The 27,859-nt window shown below is 32.7% G+C and overlaps 1 protein-coding gene across 1 annotated transcript in view; it reads left to right on the top strand.

Moving 5' to 3' along the window:
- The window catches only part of LOC148616500 (DNA polymerase epsilon catalytic subunit A-like), a 54,823-nt gene that overhangs the window by 11,964 nt on the left and 15,000 nt on the right, over positions 1-27,859 (top strand). Inside the window, exons 8-33 of the mRNA XM_088583600.1 lie at positions 338-445; positions 807-917; positions 1,263-1,348; positions 2,247-2,366; positions 3,214-3,274; positions 3,451-3,522; positions 4,457-4,570; positions 5,142-5,354; positions 5,663-5,899; positions 6,725-6,827; positions 7,391-7,537; positions 7,894-8,188; positions 9,146-9,238; positions 9,985-10,129; positions 10,602-10,802; positions 13,618-13,896; positions 21,707-21,795; positions 22,213-22,315; positions 22,727-22,807; positions 23,210-23,338; positions 23,698-23,919; positions 24,245-24,436; positions 24,618-24,750; positions 25,979-26,075; positions 26,355-26,493; positions 26,946-27,052. Coding sequence (XP_088439726.1) covers positions 338-445; positions 807-917; positions 1,263-1,348; positions 2,247-2,366; positions 3,214-3,274; positions 3,451-3,522; positions 4,457-4,570; positions 5,142-5,354; positions 5,663-5,899; positions 6,725-6,827; positions 7,391-7,537; positions 7,894-8,188; positions 9,146-9,238; positions 9,985-10,129; positions 10,602-10,802; positions 13,618-13,896; positions 21,707-21,795; positions 22,213-22,315; positions 22,727-22,807; positions 23,210-23,338; positions 23,698-23,919; positions 24,245-24,436; positions 24,618-24,750; positions 25,979-26,075; positions 26,355-26,493; positions 26,946-27,052 — 3,677 coding nt within the window. The remainder of the gene's footprint in view (positions 1-337; positions 446-806; positions 918-1,262; positions 1,349-2,246; positions 2,367-3,213; positions 3,275-3,450; positions 3,523-4,456; positions 4,571-5,141; positions 5,355-5,662; positions 5,900-6,724; positions 6,828-7,390; positions 7,538-7,893; positions 8,189-9,145; positions 9,239-9,984; positions 10,130-10,601; positions 10,803-13,617; positions 13,897-21,706; positions 21,796-22,212; positions 22,316-22,726; positions 22,808-23,209; positions 23,339-23,697; positions 23,920-24,244; positions 24,437-24,617; positions 24,751-25,978; positions 26,076-26,354; positions 26,494-26,945; positions 27,053-27,859) is intronic.

Here is a 27,859-nt window from a genome sequence, read left to right as displayed (position 1 = left end):
ATTTGAGGACTCGAAAGGGAGATAATCTATTTTAAGGGTTTTTGATTTTTTTTAAAGTGTAGGGTACATTTCAAAATTATTTTTTTTATCATTTGTGTTGTTAATGAAGGGTAGACATTTCTAGACGCAACTCTTTATCATTATGTTATTATTTATCAATATGATTTTTAAACAATGTATTTTGACTGCCATGAAAGTCTTTACAAATACTGCAAAATTGTCACACTATCTTCAATAAAATGATGCCTGTGATTATTATGACAGTGTTTCCACTGTTGACCTGACTCTGTTGTAGATGAATTTAGAATGTTACAAGTTATCTCCCTTTATATTTAAGGACCCTGTTGTATTTGCCTATGATATAGAGACAACTAAACTACCTCTGAAGTTTCCTGATGTACAAACAGATCAAGTTATGATGATATCCTATATGATTGATGGGCAGGTATGGACACACTAAGATTTAGTACATTTTCTCATACATTTTGTGATGCTATTCTTTACTACACGGAGCAAGGTGTGGTCTTCATCACTTGATTGCATTTTATGGTCTAATATAACTGCTTCAATACAAAGTAAAATTTTCCGAAATTGTAAAATTTGGCTGTTAGTACAGAATACAAGAGACTATTATTGGACCTTAGGTATACACATGTATTATATAACTCAAGCATTTTTGGTTCTTGTTTGAAAGAAATTGCTGAGATTTTTACAACCTGGATTTATTGGAATAATTCTTCCAATCATCAAGATTAAATTGTTACATGACTACCTGCAATATTTAGATGCTATTTCAATCATTTCAGGGATATTTGATTACCAATAGAGAAATAGTATCTCAGGATGTAGAAGATTTTGAGTACACTCCTAGACCAGAATTTGAAGGGCCATTCATTATTTTCAATGAACCAGATGAGGTATTGTACATTTATTTATACCACAACATTTCATCAATGCTAGGTTAATTACTTCTATAAACTATATTATATTTATGAGAAAAATTTACCTTATTACACATTTTCACTTTAAATGATACATTTTAAAATTAGTAAAATTTCACATGTGCAGAGCTGGAAAAAAATGGCACAACCCAGCTTACTTTTTGCCTGTTTACAAAAGAAATAGACGTAAAATATGAAGTAAACATGTGTATCATGGAATCTATCTTTAAATTATACAAGATTTAGGTAATTTTGTTTTTTGTGAACAACTATTTGATTGGAAAAAAATCCTTTTTTTTTTGTTTCTTTCTTTTTTTGTAGGTGTCTTTACTGAGGAGATTCTTTGACCATATAATTGATGTTAAGCCACACATCTTTGTAACTTACAACGGTGATTTCTTTGACTGGTAAGACATGATTGGTATTATTACAACTGTTATCAAATACTTCAGAGGTATTTATTTTAACAGAATGTCTGTAGTTTCTATGAATTACGCTCTATGGGTTGTGAATCTCTCTGTAGTACCTATGTTAAAAAATCACAACATTCTGGATTTAACAGATCATCTTCCTTATATATGGCCAAAAATGCAGATAGTGATAAAGTTTTATAAACGGTTATGAATACTTTGTTATCCACAAATATGATACCTGTTAAGTTATCTTCCAAAAAGTATTTAAAAGTCTTATTAAGAATTTAAAAAAAAAAACAACAACATTTGAATGATAAATTTCCTGTGTTCAATTTAAATGTACTTAGTTTTTGTTTCAACATTTTTGTTTTGAAGGATAAGATGATAATTAATGAAACAAAATTAATTTTGAGATATTTAGATAAACATTGAAAAAAAAAGAGAACCCACTTTATCTTGACTTGAATATGTCATTCAGGGATTGAAATTAGCACTTCTATGAGGTCCATGACCTTTAATTTCTGATGCAGAACCCCTGAACTTTACCTATGTCCTTGACCTATTATACTAAACATTTAATCTTGAGGTCTTTTCGTTTTCTTCTATAGACATGATTTTTCCACTTTTTAGAGAAATTTCGCTATTTCAAATCTGGATTTTACCATTACATTTCTTTTTTTTTTTTACTGTATATTTACTCCCGATCTTGCCAATTTCCGCTTTCTTTATTGACCTCGTTAAATCATCCTTGCTTCTAATAGACCTTTTATATAGAATGCAAAAAAGTCAAAAATCTTTCACTCTTGAAGGTAAATTTGGACTCTACTTACTATACCCAAAAATTGAAAGATAGGTAAGTGTATGATATTTAATGTATCATGTTTTGTTATAGGCCTTTTGTAGAAGGTAGAGCAGCCATGCATGATATAGATATGTTCCAAGAGATAGGATTCCAGAAGGATAACCAGGGAGAATACAAATCACGACCAGCTTGTCACATGGACTGCTTCAAGTAAATATCAATTCACTTTAATGTTTATATATGATATTTAAGCTTGTAGCAACTGTATATAGATAATAAATGTATCAGGATGACAGTGTCCAGTTTGTACTTATAGTGTTAAACATTTTATAAAAAGTTTGCTTTGCATAAAAACAATGACTTGGACCTTGAATAGTAGTTTTATACCCCTACTCCTAAGCAGTTGTACTGTTTTACCCTTGTACTTCCCTACCTATGCTCCTGGTCCATGCTCCCAGTTTTTAGTGCAGTCAGAGTTGCTAATATATTTTTGTTACTTTGTACATATTATTTTTGTTCTTTGTTGTGTGTGTTTGTTTTCCATGTCTGGTCTTTGTCCCTGAATTGCATTCTTTTGATTTCTGCTAGTATCTTGATTCTCTCAATTGCTCTTCCATCACAATTCATTTTTCTGTAACAGTTTTCTCTACAACTATTTGTTTGAAATAAATTACTAATGAACAGAATAATATACATGTGTACATTGTTTTTCTGTCCTGATGGGTTCTTCATAATTTGCAGAATAAAAGTAGATACATGTATTTTTATTATTTATTCTATTTACATGTATTTTCAAATGGAAACAGATGATGTTAACCCTTGTATAAGACATTTTGTTATTTTTTGTTATTAACAATATATATATATTTTTTAAAATTGTTCCTGGATGCTATTACGTAAGGTTGTCAGCTCAATTAAATACTACAAAAAAAGTTATTTTGCCCTTTTTTTGCCTGTGAAGATTATTACAAAGACGGTTAAATCATTTTTGAAATATACTATTGATTGTGCTAATATTTGATAGTGAATGACTAATGTCATTGTTTTCTTGTTTCAGATGGGTAAAGAGAGACAGTTATCTGCCTGTAGGAAGTCAGAACTTGAAAGCTGTTGCTAAGGCAAGTCTTTTACAAATAGAAGATAAATATTTTCTACATTTTTTTCCACAAAGCTATTCTTGTTTCTTAAAATATTTTAATGTAATACTAAAGAAGAACAGTTTCAGTTTGTCAAACTTTAGTGCAATCACTATACATGCAAGAATATGACAATTTTAATCATTTTACCATTTCAGGCTAAGTTGAGATATGATCCTGTAGAACTTGATCCGGAAGAAATGTGTAGAATGGCTAGTGAAGAACCTCAGGTTAGTTACAAGGATTGCTTATTGATGTTACTTTATATGTATGCTTGTACAGTGTCAAGTAAATACAATCCGTAAAAACAACACTTAGAAAATAGTCATGCATTGTGAAAGATTTCTCTTTTCAAGTTTTTGTGTTATTTTCTAAATCAAGGAAAAAGTAACTCCTGAAAACTTTTCTCTGTCGTAGGTTAACCAAATTAATATCCTGTGATGGAAAAGAAAGTAGTTGATAATTCAGACTCCCAAGGAAATTAATCTTCAGGATCTTGTTCATATGCCTAAAAGTGGCATATTTCTGAGAAATTGTTAATTCTTGCCATATTTTGTGAAACTGTAAAATTACCACCCAAAACTGTTTAATTGATTGATTGATTGTTGGGGTTTAACGTCCGAGCAGTAATATCTCGGCTATATTCAGACGATGAACATGAAATGGATGATAAATGAAGGATAATAAAAGGATAATAGGATCGACAAATTTTGATTGCCACTAGAAAAAGGGAGGGATGGGTAAGGTTGGGCAATTTAGCCTCTGGCGGAGTGCAAAGGTTCCTACTCCTATTGAATACCACAGCAGGGTTCTTTAACGTGCAAAGAATGTGGCATCTTTCCCAACACGGTGCACCACTATGGATTGCAGTCAGATTTTCTGTATTATAGCCTGACAACCCCAGCATGTAACACGCCAGGGGTACTCCATTTCACCACCTGGGGCACACAGCCCAGTTGCTCTGTGGGCAGAGCGCCTAGCCCCCAGCTAGGTTTCTGAGCACTATTTTGTTGCCTTTTAAGACAAGCCTAGCGCTGATGCAGGCCTATTCTTTTGACACCCGGACCTGCACGGGGTCAAAACTCTTTGATTTTGTCTTATTAGAGAAACAGTGGAGTGAACATCTCCTTACTAGCTTTTAAAAGTTTTGTTTACATTATTTAGGTGTTAGCTAACTACTCCGTGTCTGATGCTGTAGCCACCTACTTTCTGTACATGAAGTATGTCCATCCCTTTATATTTGCCTTGTGTACCATTATTCCAATGGAGCCTGATGAGGTTAGTTAATACATGTAGAAAATTATTAGTGTTACTACTTTGTTCTTAAATGTATGTAACCCAATGTCCAAGCTTACCAAAATTGAGAGGTGCAGCACTTATTTGTACTAAGAATATGAGAACTTAAAGTCATAAATATCTTGTGTATTTTAAATAATCTATTTTTGATTTTACTCAGATTGAAGTGCTGTCATGAATTCTGTTGATTAATAACTGCACTAGAATATCCTGAGTTATAAGATTGGGTCCCTCTGTTCTTATTTTCAAAATGGAAACTGCAAAGTCTCTGTGATAATAGTAACAAAACTCTATGCCTGTCTTCTTGATTATCGAAAAATATGTTAATGCAATGTACCAGGTTTGAAGTTCGGACTTTTTTTTATATTGCAAATAAGAGAAAAACTTTTTAACTAATTTTCCCTGAATTCTTCTTACAATTGAAATAAAGTCAAATACATGTATGTGATACAATCAGAGTAATAAGTTAAATATATAAAATATGGTCTTTTGATTTTTTGTTAGTGTGGTAAAGTGCTCTGTTATACAATTCATATTACTCGTTTTAAAACAGGTTTTGAGGAAAGGATCTGGAACACTATGTGAAGCCTTGTTGATGGTCCAAGCCTTTCATGCTAACATTGTCTACCCAAACAAACAGGAACAGATCTGGAACAAACTGACAGAAGATGGACATGTATTGGACTCCGAGACTTATGTAGGAGGTCATGTAGAAGCTTTGGAGTCTGGAGTGTTCAGGGCAGATATCCCATGTAAATTCAGAATGGTGAGGATAAAATCAACTTTAGTCTTTTACCAGCATTGTTGAATTAATAGCTAAATACAGTAACTATAATCAGTCCCCTAGCAGCAACTTTATCCAAAAGAGACGTTAGGTTTGCACACCCATCTTTAATTAGAGTTTGATAATTTAATGCATGAAATGCCTGGTAAATGGTTCTCAATTTTCAAGTGTGAAATTAAAAAGATATTAATACAAAACAGCAGATGTTCAAGCGAAAATTATTTCCAATATATCTTGGAGTGTTGTTGAAATAAGAAATTGATTGATTTTATTTTAATTTCATGGTAAAGGTTCCAGAGGCGTTCCAAAATCTTATAGATAAAGTAGAAAACACCATGAAACATGCCATAGAAGTAGAAGAAAAGATTCCTATGGAATATGTCACAAACTTTGATGAAGTATGTGCTGATATTGTTGAGCGACTGTCAATGTTACGTGACTGTCCCAATCGACTTGAGAACCCTATTATTTATCATCTGGATGTTGGTGCTATGTACCCTAATATTATCCTGACCAACAGATTACAGGTATGTTATGCAGAAAGATTTGTTTCTTCCTTACTGTAAGTAAACATGGGTATAGAATTTCACATTTTTCTTTTGTATTTATTATTGTTGATATTTATGGCATGATATAACTGATAATCTTGTTCATACATGAATGCTGTTTTTGATGATAAAATAAAAAAAATACTGTTTCTGCTGTATATATGTATTATACTCCCACTTTTATTTGGGTGTATATTGGAATCACCTTGTCATTCTGTCCAACCAAATTCAGTTGCAAATCTTGGCTTCCAGTGGATGGATTGGTTAAAATTTTGTGTGTTGCTTTATATGGATGGGGCATATGTTGTAAGTGATTTTGGGTGCTGTCTAGTGTCAACTCCCTGTATGAGTAGGGTTTTCACTTGCATGACAATGGGTGCAACTACATGTTTTTTTTTGTGCAAGATATTCATTTGTTGAGAGTAAGTGGGTATTGAATCCTGGATTAGATTTTAATCTCATGTGTAGAAATTGTTTTGGCTGTACTAAAATGACATGTCTATGAGAAATGCCATTCCATTTTGGAATTTTCTGAAAAAGTTGATTGTTGAAAATTCTTGCTGTGGCTTGCAGGACTTATCTACAATAAATGTGGTATCTTTATACAGTAACACCTGTTTACATTTAACCCCTTTTTGTACTGTAGAATTTGTTTGGATAAGACAATCATTCGGTTTACCTGGTTTCAATTTGTTTTGAAACTGATATGAAGGGGTTCCAAAAATATCTGGTTTAAGAAGATTTTCATTTTTAGGGGTTAGGTTTAGCTGTATAAAAGATATTTTCTTACATTTGCCTTTTTAGCCTCCAGCTATAGTGGATGAAGCGACATGTGCAGCCTGTGATTATAATAAACCTGGAGCAATGTGTCAAAGGAAGCTTCCGTGGATGTGGAGAGGGGAGTGTAGTAAGTGTTATTTAACTTTTTTTCAAGTTAAGGGGGAGTAAAAATATTTTGATTGTAATTATTGGTAATGATAATTTTGATTAGAATAGAATTCGGCTTTTTTACCACAGTTTTCTAAGTACATGTAACTACTTGTTACAATGTCATGGTATTTTTAGGCAATCTTTATATAGCTGTGCCTTATTGTGGAATCTGCTTTCTGACATGAGCACCAATAACTTCCTATTTGCTGCATCATTTTATATTTTAACCATGTTCTGAAGCTTTGGAGGTATCACTAGTGGGCATTTACTCAAAGATTTCTTATACATTCCAGGTATTATTATGCAACTTTTTAATATTGACTTACATTTTACAGATTTCTGTTGTTTTCTTTTGTTTGCCTTGCTTCCATGTCTCAAATAGCATGTTTTTAGATCAAGCATAATGATTGAAAATCATATAATTGAATATTTTATTTTCTACAGTCTTATTTAGCAGGCTGTACTTACACATTTGTTGCTTTGCAATCTCTGCAAGTATATTATACTAATTAGGTGCTATCACTTATTATTTTATTACAGTGCCTGCATCCAGAAGTGAGTTTAATCGAATACAACAGCAGTTAGAGAATGAACAGTTTCCCTCCCAGATCCCAGGTGGTGACCATAGACCATTTCATAAGCTTACAAAAGAAGAACAGGCTACTATAGAGAAGAAAAGATTAGCTGGTGATTACTCTTTATCTGTAACATTTCCACATTGAATAATCAAATAGCAAAATGATTCAAAATGTCAACTTACAATATAGCAATTTGAATTTTTATCATTAACTGACTCAGGATATATGTTAATGTTAAAACTTGCTTTTAAAAGTTACAATTATAAATGGTAACACTGATTTCTGATTAAATTCAGTTATTAGGTACATGTACATACTTGTATTGACTATATTAAATTCAGTTATTGACCTGTTATGTATATTTGAGAGTGTAGAGACGAGTTTTGTTTTAAACTAAAATTGACCTTTACAGTATTATTTGCAAAATCTTTGAAAGAATGATCTAATGTTTCTTATCTATTTTAGAATACTGCAGGAAAGCCTATAAGAAAACCCATGCAACAAGAATGGAGGAGCGACAAGCTATGATTTGCCAAAAGGAGAATTCTTTCTATGTGGACACTGTTAGGGCCTTCAGAGATCGTAGATATGAATTTAAAGGATTGACTAAAGTGTGGAAAAATAAACTTGCTGAGGCTGAGAAGTCAGGTGATGCTGCAGAAATTAAGAGGGCAAATGGAATGGTTGTACTGTATGACTCCTTACAGCTTGCTCACAAGTGTATCCTCAATTCTTTCTATGGATATGTCATGAGAAAAGGGTAATACATAAATAATGTTGTATTTGGTGTTAGCAAAATAAGAGGAAATTCATGGACAAAACCTCAGCTTGGAACATCATAAAACAACAAAACAAAAATGGTAAATTTATTGCACAAATGAAACACAAAAGAGTATGCTTTAAAAAGCAGTAAGTGACCTGATGAAAGCTAGGAGTGGCCATTACTTTGTGCTTCATGCAGGACATTTGCGAAGTAGAAGTATTAATTTCAAGGAATGATATAGAGTGCCCCTATATCCTCTTATTGAATCACCCTTTTCCTTTCTTCTGTTTTATGAAGTAGAAAGTGCATTACATAATAGGCCAGTTTATGTAACTGTTTTTGCAACAAATTGGCAAAAAATTATTTCATTAAACATCAAAGAATACATAAATTACTATGATGTTATTGCAGGCTGGTGTCAACTGAAAAACATATGTTTTTTTGTGTGTGTACTAATTACTTCTTGATATTTCACCAAATTGTCTTTTTTTTAGATCTTGAAGACCAAAATTTATTTTTTTCCATATTTCATGTTTGTAGTTTTCATTTCAAACTTATAGCAATGTGTTGTAAATTGTTATTCCTAAAATAGCATAAAAATGTACTCAAATTTTCAGTGATAAATAAGTCCAATTTATACATAAAGGATCTAATAGTTCAATTGATTAAAGGTATTTTTAATTTTTATATCCTGCTCCAAAGAGAATGGTGGTATACTGCTTTACTCTTGTTCTTGTGTATGTGTTTACATAACACTTTTTTTCTTCACAGTTCAGAACTGCTTGAAATTTTAACATATTTTTCCTGTTGGTATGCCATATGGTGGGTACCATTTTTGGAAAATTCTACAACTTCTTGTTTACCACGGACTTTGTTTATGTTCCTTATATCATGCTTGAAAGATAGAGTATCACTTGTAATCCATAGCTCACAGGTTTCTTGTTTTCATTACAGAGCTCGTTGGTACAGTATGGAAATGGCAGGCATTGTATGTTATACAGGGGCTAGTATAATTACACATGCCAGGGAAATAGTGGAACAGATAGGGTAAGAATGCACTGTATGTTATTCTGTGGCTAGTATAATTTCACATGCCACAGAAATTGTGGATCAGATGGGGTGAGCACCATGCATTGTATGTTATAATGGGCCCAGTAAAATTACAACTGCCAGAGAAATTATGGAACAGATAGGTTAGGCACCATGCATGATATGTTATACTGGGGCTAGTATAATCACATGCCAGGGAACAGATAGGATAAGTACTATGCATTGTATGTTATACTGGGGGCTAGTATAATCACATGCCAGGGAACAGATAGGATAAGTACTATGCATTGTATGTTATACTGGGGGCTAGTATAATCCCATGCCAGGGAACAGATAGGATAAGTACTATGCATTGTATGTTATACTGGGGGCTAGTATAATCACATGCCAGGGAACAGATAGGATAAGTACTATGCATTGTATGTTATACTGGGGCTAGTATAATCACATGCCAGGGAACAGATAGGATAAGTACTATGCATTGTATGTTATACTGGGGCTAGTATAATCACATGCCAGGGAACAGATAGGATAAGTACCATGCATTGTATGTTATACTGGGGCTAGTATAATTACATGCGAGGGAACAGATAGGATAAGTACCATGCATTGTATGTTATACTGTGCAGGGGTCCATAGTTTCTGAAGTACAATGTCTTGTGAAGTCCTCAGTTAAGTGTCTTGGATTTTCATGATTTCAGTAAGACAAGGTATTTGATCATATTTTCATCCTTTTATAACAGGAGGCCTTTAGAACTTGACACAGATGGAATATGGTGTGTTTTACCGGCCACATTCCCTGAGAACTATGTTGTGAAATCAACACACCCCAAGAAGTCAAAGGTCACCGTCTCATACCCTGGTGCTATGCTAAATGTAATGGTGAAGGTAGGTTTGTTGAATATAGACTACAGATGTTTGTTTTTTTTTTCAATTACATCCTTTTGTTCTCTAGAATTTTAACTTAAAGAATGAAATGTATGTGGAATTGCTGAGAGTATACGTAGTCACTCTTGAAACATATAAAAGATAAATACATTTTCATTATTTAAGACACTGTAAATAAGTAGGCTTCTTAGATATATTACACAACAGGTTAATTGTAGGGTTACCAGTCTTAATATGAAATACAGTTGCGACAAAAATTTAACAATTTACAGATACCTTTGTTTCTCACTGATGTTGCAAATTGCATAACAAGAAAACACAATAAAAGTAAGATTCTCATGGGCTTCTTTAAATACAATCAACATGTTGTAAAGAATATCCACTGTGTTGTGGTGATATATTATTTTAAATCACCAATTACCATATGTAGGTTTGTTATATGCATCTCAACTACAATTTCTGTTCATTACAGGATTATTTCACCAATGACCAGTATCATGAGCTTTTAGATGCTTCTACACTAAATTACAAGGTCAGAAGTGAGAATTCTATCTTCTTTGAAGTGGATGGGCCTTACTTAGCAATGATACTTCCTGCGTCTAAAGAAGAAGGAAAGAAATTAAAGAAAAGATATGCTGTCTTCAACTTCGATGGTTCCTTAGCTGAACTGAAGGTAAAAGAAGTAGCTTTTAGTGATTGTCTAGAGGCCAATAACAATGTTATTTGTTAATGGCAGTGTTCATTCCAGACTGTGCCCTTGCACCATTGGGATGGATATTTTATGCATGGCACACAAAAACTGAAGCATGTGAGCACTTGGCACACAGTATTCCAGAGGCCGATCTCTGAAGTTTTGGATTTTTTCATTCCATGCCAGAGGTGTTTCCACCATTTTTAAGAGCCAATGGCATTGACAGTTTTGTAGTAAATTGTTTGGGTCAAAAACCATTTAAGAAAACTGCATGTGGTGTCGCAGAGGACATGATTGTTTCCTTTACTCTGCTGATGGCACCCAATAAATCTCAGATGAGCTGACTGACTGAAAGCAAGCAGACATGGTGGTATAACTTCAACTAAAATGGTAAACTGAATGTCTGTGGGCCTTTGCAGGGTTGGTCCAGTCAGTCTAGGAAAATTTTACCCTTAATCTAAACAAATTGCAATAGAAGATATATATGTTTTTATCTATATCATTATAACTCAAATTAACACAGATAAAAGTCTAACAAAATCTAACTAGGGAGAACCGCAAAATAAGCGGTCCAAATTTCCTATGGAAATTAACATTGAATAGGGGAGATAACTCTGTAATAATGGCTGGGGGAAAAAATATATACAAAATCATTATGTTGTATCTGATAAATAAAGTGTAGCAAAAGTGGATATTTTAGCATTAATTAGAAGACCATCAACAACTTATGAAAATGCCTCCTATCTTTTACCAAACAACAACTTAGATTTTAAAACTAAATATTAAACCATTTGTCCAATTTTCTATATAATAAAGTTAAAAAATTCCAGTTGTGATGGAAATGATGAAGAAAATATTCTACTTTTTGTGGCCAAAAGATTCTTTTATTAAAGGCAAAACTGTTGATAAACAGTTTGCAGATGTAAACAATACAATTTTAAAAAAAAATTAATCAAAATGATGGAAGTACCAGAAAATATGAATTTTCTGTAGTTAAAAATTACCAAAAAATTTTGATTTACCCATCATAACCAAATGACTTAAATATCATGGGCAGCATATTATGTGTTATAGTCATTAAGAAAAATATATGAGTATCATACCAAACATAAAATAAATAAAAATAGAACAAAATCTGACCAAAAAACATGTTATTTTTATGGAGATATCTCCCCTTTTGAATGTAAATTTTTATAGGATCTGTATGCTTATTTTGAGTTTTCTCTAACTTAGATATTTTTAGACTTTTTTCTGTGTGTATTTATATATAGGGAATAATTCTATGTATTTGAATCAAAATATTTTCTGTTGCAATTTGTTTAAGTTCAAATTTTATTTTAACTGGACTAGGTGGGGTTATGATCCCAATAAGAACAGAAAGATTGTAAGTGGAGCTGCAACATCAAAGTGAATAACAATTTGAATCAGCAGAATCCCATAATAAATAAACAACAACTTATATTTTTTTATTCATAGTATGAAGTGTACATCTCACCTAAAATAAAACTATTAAGTGTATACAAACCTTAGGTTAACTTAATGGTTGAATCTCTCCTATTATCTAAAAATGACCCCTATCATACTGCCATATTGGCCCCCTTTTTCTGAAAACATCCCCCATTTTACTGGCAAGGGGGCCACTGGCTCCCTTATGCAATTTTCTGGAATTAACACCCTAAGGGAATACCTGCAATATAAATTTTGACTTCTACACATTTTAAAAGTTTGTGACATGTAATGGAAGGTTTAAGGTTGCTATTTTCAAAATTGCTCAAATTTGGGACTGAAAAGATTTAAAATTCAAAAGAGTCACCATTAGAAATAGTTAATGTCATTTGATATTGAAGATACCTAAGTGGTAAGCAGTATATGAAGGCGATGAAGGCCCAGACATATATTGGTCTTGTTTCTTAAGTATATACTATATGTTTGTTTTTGTCCCCTGCCGCAACACGGAGCGGGGACATAGAAATGCTGATGTCCGTCTGTGCTTCCGAACCTTGTGGACACAACTCCTCAGAAACCACTGAACAGAATGTGACCAAATTTTGTATGATTGTTTGTCACCATATGTAGTTGATCATACACAACCGCTATTTTGATTCGACAATTTTTATGGGAGTTATTGGACTTTGTTAATTTTTCACATTATTCGCATAGGAACACCTTGTGGACGCAACTCCTCAGAAGCCGCTGAATGGAATTTGACCAAATTTTGTAGGATTGTTTGTCACCATATGTAGTTGATCATACTTAACCGCTATATTGATTTGACAATTTTTATTGGAGTTATGGGACTTTGTTCATTTTTCACGTTCTTTTTATTCGGAATTTTTTTTGTTGTATGTAGAATTCTTAACCTAACTTAATTTGATTCATTAAGATACATTAACCTTCAGTCGCCACATGGACTTATGAAAGCACATAAGTTTTGAATCTGTTATTTATACAAGTGTCAAACATTTGTAATTCAACTCCTTCTACAGTGGTGGGGGACATGGCTACGCGTATCATACTTTTTCTCTGTTATTATTTATCATTAATGGCTTATATATTCAAGGTATTGCAGATATACAGGAACCATTTTCTCCATCCACCCTCTCTGTCTTTTCACCTTGTATTTTATAATGACAATTATCAAAACCATTCATAGTATTTTGATGAAACTTAACAGAAGGGTTTCAACACACTGAAGTAGGATAATTATTGCTTTGAAAGGGAGATAATCTAACATAAAAAAGGGTGTGTCACTCAGTGAGTTCATATTCATTTGTTTTGTAATATTTTGTCTTTGTAGGGATTTGAAGTGAAGAGAAATGGGGAGTTAGAACTGATCAAGATTTTCCAATCATCAGTATTTGAGGCTTTCTTGAAAGGAGATTCAACTGAGACTTGTTATGCTGCTGTAGCTAAAGTGGCTGACTACTGGCTTGATGTTCTGTACAGCCATGCTGCTAACATGCCAGACTCTGAGCTGTTTGAATTGATTGCTGAGAACCGCAGGATGTCCAGGAGTCTGGAGGATTATGGGAGTCAGAAGTCTACATCTATCAGTACTGCTAGGAGACTTGCTGAGGTAAGGAGTTTACTTTATTGCCCCCTGTGAAGCATCACGAGGGGACATTGGAAATGCCGGGCGTCCATCCGTCCGTCCGCGTTTTCCACACTTTTTTCTTGTTATGCTTTTACCAAATAAGTTTGTTTTTGGTACATGGTCTTTTTATGAATGATTTTTACAGAAGTTATGGCCCTCAGACTTAAAAAGTTTGAGTGAATTTACAGTTTTCTGCACTTTTTTTTTTGTAATGCTTTCTTCAATTGATTGTAAATTTTGTATGTAGTCTTAGTATGAGAAGTTACAGATTAAGTTTGTTTTTGGTTACGGTTGAATGATTTTTACGGAAGTTATGGCCATTGGACTTTGAAAATTTCAGTGAATTTACAGTTTTCCCACTTTTTTTTTGTAATTGCTTTCACCAATTGATTTTAGATTTTGTATGTAGTCTTACTATGAGAAGTTACAGATCAAGTTCAACTTTTGGTTAGGGTTGATTGATTTTTATGGAAGTTATGGCCCTTGGACTTAGAAAATTTCAGTGACTTTGAAGTTTTCCTCACTTTTTTTTTTCGTGGGGGACATTGGAACGCTGTTCTTTTTCTTGATTAAAAAGCAGATATTTAGTGGAATTCAATGTAGCCCAATCATTATAAGAGTCTAAATGATTATTTTTAGTAGTTTGTGAAAACTTAGGTCTCATGCTTCTGGGCAATCGGAAACAATACTGTGTAACCAACAATTTTTGCATGTTACTGCCTAAAACTGTATTTTATTTTGCTGAATCAATTTCTAGACCTTATCCCATTAATTCCTATGTTTTCCCAATTTCTTTATTTTCTGGACAATGAGCAAAATCATGTCTTATTTCGAAGAAACATTTCTTCAGCTTGATTATTGCTGCTCGGACGTTAAACCCCAACAATCAATCAATCATTCTTCAGCATGACACAGTTAGGATAGACTGCAACAGTGTGTCAGTAAACAGAAATAACTCTACAGATATTGTTTAAATTTTGTAGGATTGTTAGTCACCATATGTAGACAAATTTTACTGGAATTATAGTACTTAGAAAAATTTGTACATGATATACTATAGGATCACTTTGTTGGACACAACTCCTCGGAAATGGTTCAACATAGTCTGTCCTAATTTTTTAGGATTCTTTAGTTGATGATATTGCACTACCATTCTGATTCCACAAAGTTTACAAAAGTTAGGGAACTTTTTCACTTCAAATTTTTTTTGTTGCAGCATGGGATATGTGGCTACCTATAACTTTTTTTATTACCATATTTTGGTTTGTATAATGTGCACATTTTTACATAGAAATAATTTCCAGAGCACGGGGATGCGTATTATGCATCAATATGTAAGAATTGACCACAAAATGAAAGATTTTCTTACATGAAAAGGGATGTAATGTAATGTAAATAAACAAACGGGAAGTGAAATGTTACTTAAACAAAGTTTATTTAATCATCAAATATATTTTTAAGTATAGAATTTTAAATTATATTGCTTCAAATTATGTTTGAATGTATTAATAACATGATTCAGACTAATGTTGTACAATATATCTTTCTATAAAATATGACTACAAATTAAATTAAACAATAAAAAGCCAAAAAATAACAAAGTCTTTTTTGGCTCACCTGACTAAAGGCCATGTGAGCTATTGCAATCAGTTGGCGTCCATAGTCATCGTAAACAATTATTCAAAACTCTTCTCCTCTGACACTACTTGACTAATTGGAACCAATTGTATCTTGTTATTCCGTTAAGCAATGTTGGAGTTCTTGCCCTTTCTCAAGGTTTTTTGCTTTTTTTTAATGTTATTTCCTTCAAAAATCGTCTCCTCTGACACTTCTTGACCAATTGAAATCAAACTTGGTAGAATGTTGCAAGGGGTATCTTGCATAGAACTGATGATATTGTACTACCATTCTAATTCCACAAAGTTTACAAAAGTTAGGGAACTTTGTCACTTCAATTTTTTTTGTGGCAGCATGGGATATGTGGCTACCTATAACTTTTTTTTATTACCATATTTTGGTTTGTATAATGTGCACATTTTTACATAGAAATAATTTCCAGAGCACGGGGATGTGTATTATGCATCAATATGTAAGAATTGACCACAAACTGAAAGATTTTCTTACATAAAAAGGGATGTAATGTAATGTAAATAAACAAACGGGAAGTGAAATGTTACTTAAACAAAGTTTATTTAATCATCAAATATATTTTTAAGTATAGAATTTTAAATTATATTGCTTCAAATTATGTTTGAATGTATTAATAACATGATTCAGACTAATGTTGTACAATATATCTTTCTATAAAATATGACTACAAATTAAATTAAACAATAAAAAGCCAAAAAATAACAAAGTCTTTTTTGGCTCACCTGACTAAAGGCCATGTGAGCTATTGCAATCAGTTGGCGTCCATAGTCATCGTAAACAATTATTCAAAACTCTTCTCCTCTGACACTACTTGACTAATTGGAACCAATTGTATCTTGTTATTCCGTTAAGCAATGTTGGAGTTCTTGCCCTTTCTCAAGGTTTTTTGCTTTTTTTTAATGTTATTTCCTTCAAAAATCGTCTCCTCTGACACTTCTTGACCAATTGAAATCAAACTTGGTAGAATGTTGCAAGGGGTATCTTGCATAGAACTGATGTGGGGATTTTTGATCTGTCGAAAAACATGGCTGCCATTACTAAAAAGAGAACTTAGAGGTCAGACAGTGCCTTTTCGCATATATCTCCAAAACTGTTAGGATTTGCCAAATTCTTTCGATAGCTAAAATGATCCTTATTATTGGGATTACAAAAGTCTTCAGGGATAAAAGTTGTCAGACAATTCCTTGTAAGGGGAAAAAATGACAGTTTTTTTTTTTTTTACACTTTTCAGCCAATATCTTGAAAACTATAATAGATAGAGAAGAAACTTTCAATGGCTGAAATGATCCTTATGATAGTCCTACCAAAGTCTTCTGAGTCAAAATTGTTGGACAACTCCTTGTTAAATTTTTTGCCCTTGAAATACAAACTTTAACTAGGTGAGCAATTCAGGCTCCTGGGAGCCTCTTGTTACAGCACTTCAACAAAATCATCTAATACCAATAACTGCACATCATTTCAATTCTTGTTTTACCCACAGTATGTGACTACATGCTTCAATCTTTTTTTAATCCTGCTCCAAAGGAGAGGCGGGGGGGACAACTATTTCATCCTTGTATGTGCTTCTGTGTTTCAGTAACAATTTTTCTGTAAGTTTTTTCAGCAACTACTCATCACAGTGGCTGAAAATTTTAGCATTTTGTTCCCGTTTGTATGCCATATGGTGGCATCCATTATGGGGAAAATTCGATGACAAATTGCTATTTACAGAGGACTTTGTTACATTATATTTTTGAAAATAAATATTTCTCAGCATCTACTCGTCACAGCAGCTTAGAATTTTAAGACATTCTTCCTGTAGGTATCAGTGTTCTAGGATTTTTCAGAAATTGAGGTTTCCTCGGGGAAAAATCCATATAAAATCAACTTTCCCGCAGTCAATGACTGCTTTCCTAACAAAACAAATCCTTACAGCATATGAAGTTTTCAACTTGCCACGGGAAAGTGTAACTAAGTACCTAACTTTCCCTGACCCAAATTACACTTGCCCCAGATAACGGGAAATAGGAATCCTAGAACACTGAGGTATGCCATACAGTGGGAATCTTTTTCAGAAAAATTTGACCACAACTTTCTGTTTATTGAGGATTTGTTCATTTTTACTTTATATTTTTGAAAGCTTAAATTTTCATCACAAATTTTTCAGAAACAACTCATCAAACAGCTTGAAATTTTACATTTTTCCTTAAGGTATGTCAAATGATGGGATTCATTTTTCGGAACGCCTTCCTGTTCACTAATTTTGTTTATTTCTTTAAACGTGACAGAAAGAAGAGGTATCAATATTCATGATTCTTTTTTATAAAGACTATGTATGCTTTTATTAACCTCGTTATGAGTCTCCCTTGTTGCCCAGGGACAGGTCCGTTTCAACAAAGATAAGGATGGCAAGTGTAAAATTAGATACAACTCAAAACTACATTTTTACTTCACTACAACAAAAAATTGGTTTGTGTCCATCTTAAAACAATGACTGCAAGTCATTTCAAATCTTATTTTATGCACAATAGAACAATGGGACCAGTGGTAACACTTCATCTCCAAGGATTAAGACCATGTATTTTTCCTGATCTTAAGTGAAAAAATATGGATATATATTTATTGAATCGTGTTCATGGGTTTCCCATATAGATACTGAGGAGCATGTACTTATTAAATTCAGTGAAGAAAGACATCATGCATACATGCATTATATAAAAGTACATTGAATTTAATTGATAATAAAATGTCTATATTCAATGATTGAGCCTACTGATTAAACATATCTGACATAATTTGAAATATTATATTTTCACTGGTATTACCAGTAGTTTTAACAATAAATCTGAATGCTGACATTGTAATATTTAATACTGTGAAAGTAATTTAATTTGTGGATACCAATTTTCGTGGATCAGGGAAGCTACAAAAATTCGTGGATTCTTGAATTTGTGGTTTTAAGGTTTTCGGTATACCCATTGATGGGAATCTCCTTTTTATACAGGAGCTGACATCAACACTGCTGACAAACCTTTCAAGGCTAGTCCTATTTCTACTACCCCAACCGAGTTATCATTTGCGATAATGAGGATGAATCTTTCCGTATTCTGAACAGTTCCGAATATATACTGTCCTACATCACTTCCAGTAGTATAGGAATAGAACGACCTTGTAGTATTGTCTTTTCTCCTTCACATTCCAATATAATGTACATAGGTGATGGCTTTGACAGTAGTGTTAAAGCCAAGCTATATGAGGTTGAATATAGTGAATTCAAATGATTTAAGCTTTGCCTATGAAGGATGGAGCCTTTTGTTTTCATTTGTTGATAATGCACCACTTTGTTGGTATATTGCTGATGTCTCAGCCAACAATATCATATAACAGGATATTTTTGTGTAATTTCCCAGTAACTCCCAAATCACAAATATTAAAACCATAAAATATAACATCAGAACATCCTTTACTTAGATATTAATTTTCTATAAACAAGCGAGGAATACCGTAAATTCTATGTGAGATTTATTAAGTAATCATGAAATGTTCTTCTTTCTTGGATTGTCAACCAGAATGGCAGAATCTTATTAGATGATTTTTTAATCTCTTTGATCTTGAATTAATGTCATTAAGACACATGTAGGTCAAGTGTCTTCACATTTCTCCAAGATTTAATAATTAGACTAATGAAAGGGTTTAGCTGATGTTTTGACTGCTACTCAGTTGATCATTTATTAAATTAATCCCCTGTTTAGTGCCATACTTCATTATAAATAATACAAAGCAAAGTTTCACTAGGGATCATTTCAATTGACATAGCTAGCATAAAGTGTACAGCCAAATGTAGACAAATATGGCATGTCTAAGGTTGCGAAAACGTAAAAAAAAATACCATTATTATCCCATTGAAATAGGTCACTCTATTAACCTTATCAATTTAATTCCTTTAAAAAGTATATAAATAGAACAAATGATTCTTCAGTTAATGAGTGAAATTATGTGGTGAATTTTTTTTTTACTGTATGAACTTACCATAAAAGCTTTATTCAGCAAAAACATACAATTTTAGGCTGCAGACTGCTAAGACTTTGTACTGAAAACATTACCAGTAACAGTGTGTTTTGCATGCTGTGCAACTGTGTTAAAAGTTCAGTCAATTACTTCCATAAAGCATTTTTGAAATGGATCACTCCAAACAGAACACTTTTGGGCCATTCAGATTTCAGAACTTCTACATATATAATTCAGTCAGAATGGAAGTGTTTGCCATTGGCTGCAGATATGTTGTTTTTTTTTTTAAGTATGCAAGGAAAAAAAATCTGATAACAAACAAATACAGTTATGAATATTGTTTTCATGAATTTTACTAACACATAAAAGTGGCATATGTTCATGCTTTGTAAAAGGGGGATGCAGAGTCATGCATTTCAACAACACAAAATATGGCACACTTTCATATTTTTTAGTGGAGTCTGAGTTGCTCATTTACTTTTGTTACTTTGTATGTATGATTTTAGTTACTTTATGTTCTTTGTTGTGTGTGTCTGTTTTCCATGTCTGGTCTTTGTCCCTGGATTACATTCTTTTGATTACCGCTATAACCTTGGTTCCTTTGATTACTCTTGTTAAAGGGGGATAGGGAGTAGAATTACTTGAGACAAAATTACAATCAAGCAAGGAACCAAGCTTTTTATTTTTAGCTCACTTGCCCCAAAGGTGAGCTATTGCCATCACTTTGCATCCATCCTCATTGTTAACAATTATTCACCCATTTTTTTTTTTCATCTGAAACTCCTGGACAGATTTAAGTCAAACTTGTTGTGATTCTTCCTTAGAGTATCCATACGAGAACAGACGTGGAAATTATTGATCTGTTTACAATAATGGCAACTGTTACTAGAAAAGAACCATGACGTCTGACACTAGTGTATCACCTGCAGTTCAAAAACCATATCCGATATAAGAAAACTAAGGCTTCTTAGGCTCATCAGTTTGATGAAATCTATGACCTTTGTTTCTATTTCAAGTTTGTCTGATGACCTGTTTGAGGGTTATTGCCCCTTTTATGCATTTTTCACCTTAATGAACTCACCTGGTGAGCTATTGGCATCACTTGGGGTAATCACCATCGTTAACAATTTTTCAAAACTCTTCTCCTCAGAAGCAACTGTACCAATTTGAACCGAACTTAGTATGAATTCCTTAGGGTATTCTACATAGAACTGATGTGGGGATTTTTGATCTGTTGAAAAACATAGCCGCTGTTACTAGAAATTGGAGCATAGGTCTCAGATAGATTTTTTTTTCATATATCTTCAGAACTGTTAGGTTTAGCAAAGTTCTATCATGGGTAAAAGTGTTGAGCATGATTAGATCTATCAGTGGACAAATTTTCATGTAAATCTTTTCAGCCATGTTGGAGTTATTGCCCTTTTTAAACTTTTTTCTCTATCTTTTTCTTTTTTTGTTGTTGATATTTTTAATGTTATTTCTTATAAGAACCCACTCCTGTGATACTACCATATCAATTAGAACCAAATTTCATATGAATGTTTCTTAGGATGTTCTGCATATGATAGATCAACGAAATACAGACAATGTTAAAGTGTTAAATATGATGAGATCCATCTGTGATCAAATTTTGGTGAAAGTCTGTGGAATAATTGCCCTTTTTGGACATTTTTAACTATTTTTTATGTTATTACTTTCAAAAATCTTCATCTCAGCAACTACTGTACAGAATGATTGTTGGTATGGTCGTTCCTTAGGGTATCCTGCACAAAATGAACATGTGGAATTTTTATCCATAAAAAAATATGTCCACTTTTACAAGAAGTTGAATGTAGTTTATCAAACCAGATGAGCAATACATGTTCTCTAGAGCCTCTAGTTTACTTAATTATTTTAAAAAATCTCCTATCAAACAACTAGATAGAATTTATTGAAAGTTTATATGATTGTTCCTTAGGTATGATAATTTAAATTTTTTTATCCATGGAAAAATATTGCTGCTTTACCAAGAAAAAAATATAATGTAACTTTCATCAAGCCAGGTCTGCTTTAACACATAAAAAAATAGAATGTAGCTTACATCAAGCCAGGTAAATGATTCAGGTTCTTTAGATCCGCTCAGTAAGATATTAGATTGCTTGCCCTTTATTTTCAGTTTCTCGGTGACCAGATGGTTAAAGATGCAGGTTTGAGTTGCCGTTATGTCATATCCAAAAAACCTGAAGGTGCACCTGTTACTGAGAGGTAAGTTGAAGCCCATTTAGTGCTGTAGTTGATGTGCATGCACAGGGGCTTCTTTATATCTCTTCGCAGAAGCCTAGAGACCTTAAATATTCATGTATCATTTCCCCAGTATGTAAATATTTTGATTTTATATCAATAGATATAGATTGAGATAAAGTAATATGTAAAAAAGGAGAGAATCTTTCTTCTGATATGTAGATTTCTTATGTTTTAACCATATTGTTTGAATAAAAGAAAATTTCATCTTTTTCTGAGTGAGCATTTCAATTTTTTTTTTTAGCTTTACTGATTCTGAGGCTTATCTGCTAAATAATTTTTTAGTACATATGGCTGTTGTAGCTTTCTCGTCATTTGCAGAATGAAATGTTTAAAATAGTTCACAATATCTTAAAACTCACCTTAGAATTAATTTGACAGGGCCATACCACTGGCCATATTCCAGGCCGAACCAGGAATAAAAAGACATTTCTTAAGGAAATGGTTAAAGACCAATGAAGTTGGAGACATAGATATTAGAGATGTAAGTATTTTTAAATAATACTTTATCACTTGATTTTGGTTGTCAAGTGATAAGAATAGTGTCTAAACTTATGAGTAAGTTTTAATTTGAATCTACATGTATATTTATTGGTGTTACACTTCCTCTGCGAGGGATCTTCTACTACATGTATTAGTTATACTAATCTAGTTATTGTGCATTTCTGTATGCCTTATCAAACAAAAGAACAAATAATAAAACAATTTATTGTCTTTTTTTTTTTTTTTTTTTTTTTTTTTTTAGCAATGCAAAAGTTGCAAATATGTGATTATTGCAATAAATTTGAACTTGCACTGTGAAATATTTTGCATGACTGATAAACAGGATTTTTCTCAACACTGCAATAATTTTCAAATACAGTATTCTGATGTAAATATTCTTTGTATATTACAGGTATTAGACTGGGAATACTATATAGATAGATTAGGAGGAAGTATACAGAAGATTATCACCATTCCAGCAGCTCTACAACAGGTACAATTATATGGACGAATTAGCAGACATTGACCTAAAAATTCAATTGAACTATACCAATATGTTGTTATGAATTTTGTATTCAGACATTTGTGAAAAACAATAACTTTTAAAATTTAACCTCAGAAACTCAGCCTTAGTCCTGTTGTATCATGCTAACCTCAAGTTTTAGGTTTAGTCCCTTAAAAAAGAATAAAAGCTATTTAAAAATGCTTGTTGCCACTTTTCCAACAAGGGCAAGGCATATGAGAAATGAATGACAACTTGGTTGGCTGAGACTATCAAATTCAAAATCTAGATTTGCCTGCAAGCAATTACACAACACTTTCTAGTTCTGAAAGTTCTAAGTTAATCTCAATAGACCTTTAGATTTAACTGTATTTTCATGTTTTTTTATGACAGGTACCAAACCCAGTCCCTCGTGTCAGGCATCCTGATTGGTTACACAAGAAAATGATGGAGCGAAATGATGTTTTCAAACAAAAGAAAATCAGTGAGATATTTGCCCCTGCCCAGAAGAAGACTGCCCAGGTGTGACACTGGAAGGGTTGTTTTGAAATATGAAAGCAAACATATTAATAGGATAATTAATTGGAACACTGCATTACTAAAATATGATCACAAGTGTCAAAAACATACAGATTGAACAAGTGCATAACTTATTCTGTACATTAGTTAAATCTTCAATCATCCTTGGCACTAGTATTTTATTTTGGTTTCCTTATTTATTATATAGATTTTCTTCATTTTTATTGCCATTTTCAACAAATGAAAGCTGGAGGCATTTAGTGATCAAGGTGTTCATCCTTCCACACCTTTTTATAAAAATACTTAAGGCTTTTATCAATATATTTTTTGTTGCTATGGTTACATTTAAAATTATTTCCTAGATTCATGAGCCTTCATCACAGAAAGACTTGTTTGATGATAACAGTCAACCTACTAATGGTATCACAGATATGGAGGACTTTGGCAAGAAGAAGCAGACATTGAATGGCATGGCGGTATCTCACAAACGTAAACGTAGTATGGAAAGTAGTCAGATTGACTCACAGGCAGGACAGACGTGGAGAGAAATACTTGGCCCAATACCTCTAATGGGCAATACTAAGGTAATGATAAAAAGTGGTCAAGTGATTTAATCTGATTAAAGTTTCTTTAAATTTTAAAGTCTTGTATTAGGATGCTTTACTTAATTCTGAGTTTGTGCTATAAAATAGCATCCATTATCTGTCCTCTGTGTTGTCTGTTTTGCGGCATTTTCTCTTCAGGGGTTATTGCCCTTTTTCACTTAGAAAGTTGGAATCTTGGAATATTTGTAACTACTACATCAACGTTTTCTAATTTATGAATAAAAAACATTTTGGAAGCCATTTGTTTTTTGACATGATTAACTTTCAACTACCTTATCAGAATACTTATGAAAATTCTTTATAGGAAGAAAGGAAAGTATGGTTAGAATACCACAAGAGGAAGTGGGAACTGCAGGCTAAAGACAAACAGAACAGAAAGCGACGTAGGATAGATTTTGGTGATGTTCCTATGAGTGCCTCTAGAAGTAACAGTCTTGGGGGATTTCTACGGAGGACTGCCAGAAGTATTATGGACATGCCATGGCAGATAGTTCAAGTAAGAAAACATAATAAGGAGATACAGTTGAGGACATACATTATTTTGTTGTGCTTTAAATTTACTGTGAAATAAATTGGGGTTAACAAAAAGTTTTGTTGTTTTTATAACTTGATTTTTTACATGAATATTAGAACTCCAAAGTTTTAAAAAGTTCACTTTCTCTGAATTCTGTTTACAGTTGATAGAAACAGGTCGACCAGGACAGTATAAGTTATGGGCCCTGATTGGAAATGATTTACATGCAATGAAATTAAACATTCCTAGAGTCTTTTATGTCAATCAGAAAACACAGAAAGAAGGAGAGGGAGCTAGTAAGTAGAGAAACACATTAGAAATTGTCAAATAGATTCAAGAAATCATTTTAACAAAAACTGTGGAAGAATAATTGTTTGTGTGGTGCCAATTTATATATCCCCACTCGCCAAGTGGCATGTAATTGGAACCACCTTGTCTGTCAGTCTGTCTGTCTGAATTTTCGTCACAAAAATCTTGGCTCCCACTGAACAGATTGATTTCATATTTTGGTATGTGGCTTAAAAAGTTGGGGCTTATATTGTGATTTGGCTGTTTGATTTCAACTTGTTGTTTGAGTGGGAGTATACCTAGCATGACACTCGTTTGAGTGGGAGTGTACCTAGCATGACACTCGTTTGAGTGGGAGTGTACCTAGCATGACACTCGTTTGAGTGGGAGTGTACCTAGCATGACACTCGTTTGAGTGGGAGTGTACCTAGCATGACATTGCATGCAACTTCGTGTTGTAATTGTCATGGATTGATCACATAATGAAATGTTTAATTTCGACTGAAAACTATAATGAAATCAAAGAAACTTAATTTTTACAAACCCTGGCACGTTCACAGTAGTAAAACTTTATTTTACGATGCATGTATTAGGCAAAAAAATAATGTCTGTTTCCTGCTACTCTACCTACCTTAGTTTTTTGTGCCTACCCTAAACTTTTTTTGGCCAGTTTAGCTTAAGCACTGTTAAAGTTTAGGTTGTTTCCCCATTAACTAAATGTAAAATGTTTTTGAAAAATGAACCTACCTTCTTTATTTTTTCTTGCTGGTAGCTGGAAACAGGACTGATATTTTTTTGGCATTAGTTGTATAGACTAGGAAATGTTTTCTGGCACTTAGTTAATTAGCATTATATAGGTAGGTAATTCACATGCTTTTATTATTCAGGCCTTACCTAAAGAATTGTGCAAATATACTTCTGTCTCTTATTTGTTCTTGTTATTTTTGTTTGTATTTAAATGAAACTTGAAGAGATGAAAGCTTGAATAACAATAAACATATCTAATAATTTCAAGGTAAGTAGATAAATTGTTATGATGACAGTTACTATGAAAAAATTGGTGATGACTTTGTACAGAAACTTGAACAGATGGTAATGTAAATCACAATAAAGACCTGTTATTGGATCCAAGTTCTAAGTTGCTTTTTGGACTTTTGTGATGTAAGGGACCTGTTTTTGTTTTGTTATGTTTTTTTTTCCCTTGTTGAACAAAGACAATTTTTTTTATATTTACAGTGTGGAAAAAAGTAATGAAGACATTACCTAGATCTCATCCAGTAATGAATCTGTATGAGTATTCTGTTCCTGAAGCTGATTATCTAGAGCATATTAAGTAAGTACAGGTGAAATCTTGAAGAACAAAAACCTGCTGATTTGTAATCTAAAACTGTGTGATTTGTGTTTAAAGAGTAAACAAACGCAACAGTTAAAGGCTACCAACAGAATAGTTCAAAGATTCTTGGAAAATTATACAATATTTTGATACGAGAAAATGATAACAAATGAGTAAAACTTAGCCCTTAAAAAATGATAAAGAAAAGGAATAACACGGACATTGTAAACCAAATGAATACATATTGAGATTAATTTATTTAGAGTTTGTGTTTTACAGTGAGATAAGTGCAGATTTATCTTCCCCTGATATTGAAGGGGTATATGAGACCCAGGTGCCATTACTGTTTAGAGCTCTTGCCAGACTTGGATGTGTTGTCACAGTGAACCGAAACTTTGCCAAGTACATGTCTGGGAGGGTTAGTTGATACTAGCTTTGATTTCAATAAAAAAATCAATTATATAATTGGTCCACTGATACATAATTTAAAATTCAATGGATGTCAGTATTTAAAAATCCAGTTCAATTTTCAAGTTTTCATGCGAAGCCAAAACTGATGTGCCATTTTAAGCTCTATTGTTATTTGAAATTAAAAAAAAAATAAATGAAAGGACATATTCTGCATACATGTACTTTAAAGCCTGAGAAATATTCAATGGTATACTTCATCATGTTTATGGTGTCCTTTAAAGTCAGGTTGAAATCTTATAAACCTTGTTGCTTTTCCATGTCAGTTTATGTGTTCTTGAACATGTTTTTGACCATAGATTTCTCCTCTTAAATATCCATCATTTTCATTGGTATTTTTTTCTTTCCCTTTCATATTAATAATGAAAGTGTTCTCTTCAGTGTTCTTTCTTTTTTTTTAAGGAAACTGATACATTTGATATGGACAACTTAGAGTTTAGAACCATGGCACAGTTTCCTTATTTACAGCCTGGGACTATAAAACATCTGTATCTCTATCATCATGTATGGTAAGTAGAAAGCAAAAATAATGTTGTCTTTAAAGTATGTAACAGATAGAATTTTCAGATTACTGCACTGAAATGGGAACAAATTGTGCTCCTCTACTTTCCACAGTGTTATGGAGTAAGGTAGAAATGCTGGATGTCTGTTTACCTACAGGTTATGAAAGGTGCATTTTGGTTGCTTTTAGTTTGTTTGAATTTGAGTGCTTTGCTCTCAGTTTTGGCAGAGTTCTTGTTCTTTGTTGACAGTATGTGGGACATTGGAACACAGGTTTTACATTTTAGTTTCTGATCTTCTTTAACTTTGTAAGAGTTTCTTGCTGCAATTTCACTGTAAATTTTGTATGTCTTTACAATATACTATGTAAGTTTTATCAGTTGGTTATTAAAATTGTTTTTTATTCCCAGTCTTAAAATTTTTGAAAGGTCTTTAAAGTGTATTTGTATTGGAATTTAACAGAGAACTAAAAAAAACAACATTATGCTTTCTCTAGTGTCAGTGTCTTGTATTATAATTTCTGAACTAAATATTGACCTCCTTCAGTAATGAGTGGTTTAAAATTTAGAGGGCATGATAAAATGTAAATTTTTCACAAAGAGTGGAGAAATTGTTTAAATCAAGAATAAGCTGAAAGAAAATCTTAATGAACTTTACAAAATGTAAAATGTTGGGAAATCTATCACACACATTTTTTCCTCACTGGATGGTTAAAAATCGCATTTTTAATCACTGGCTTAGAATGGGGAAATAGTGCTTTAGTTTGTTTTGGGTTGATTTCAATTTTTAGAATTTTGCATAGCAATAAACTTTCT

The sequence above is a fragment of the Perna viridis genome, chromosome 5, assembly GCF_037379345.1.
Source record: "Perna viridis isolate PV_CMFRI_1.1 ecotype Kerala chromosome 5, ASM3737934v1, whole genome shotgun sequence".
In the NCBI taxonomy this organism is placed as follows: Eukaryota; Metazoa; Mollusca; class Bivalvia; order Mytilida; family Mytilidae; genus Perna; species Perna viridis.
This window is presented reverse-complemented; position numbering and strand designations above follow the sequence as displayed.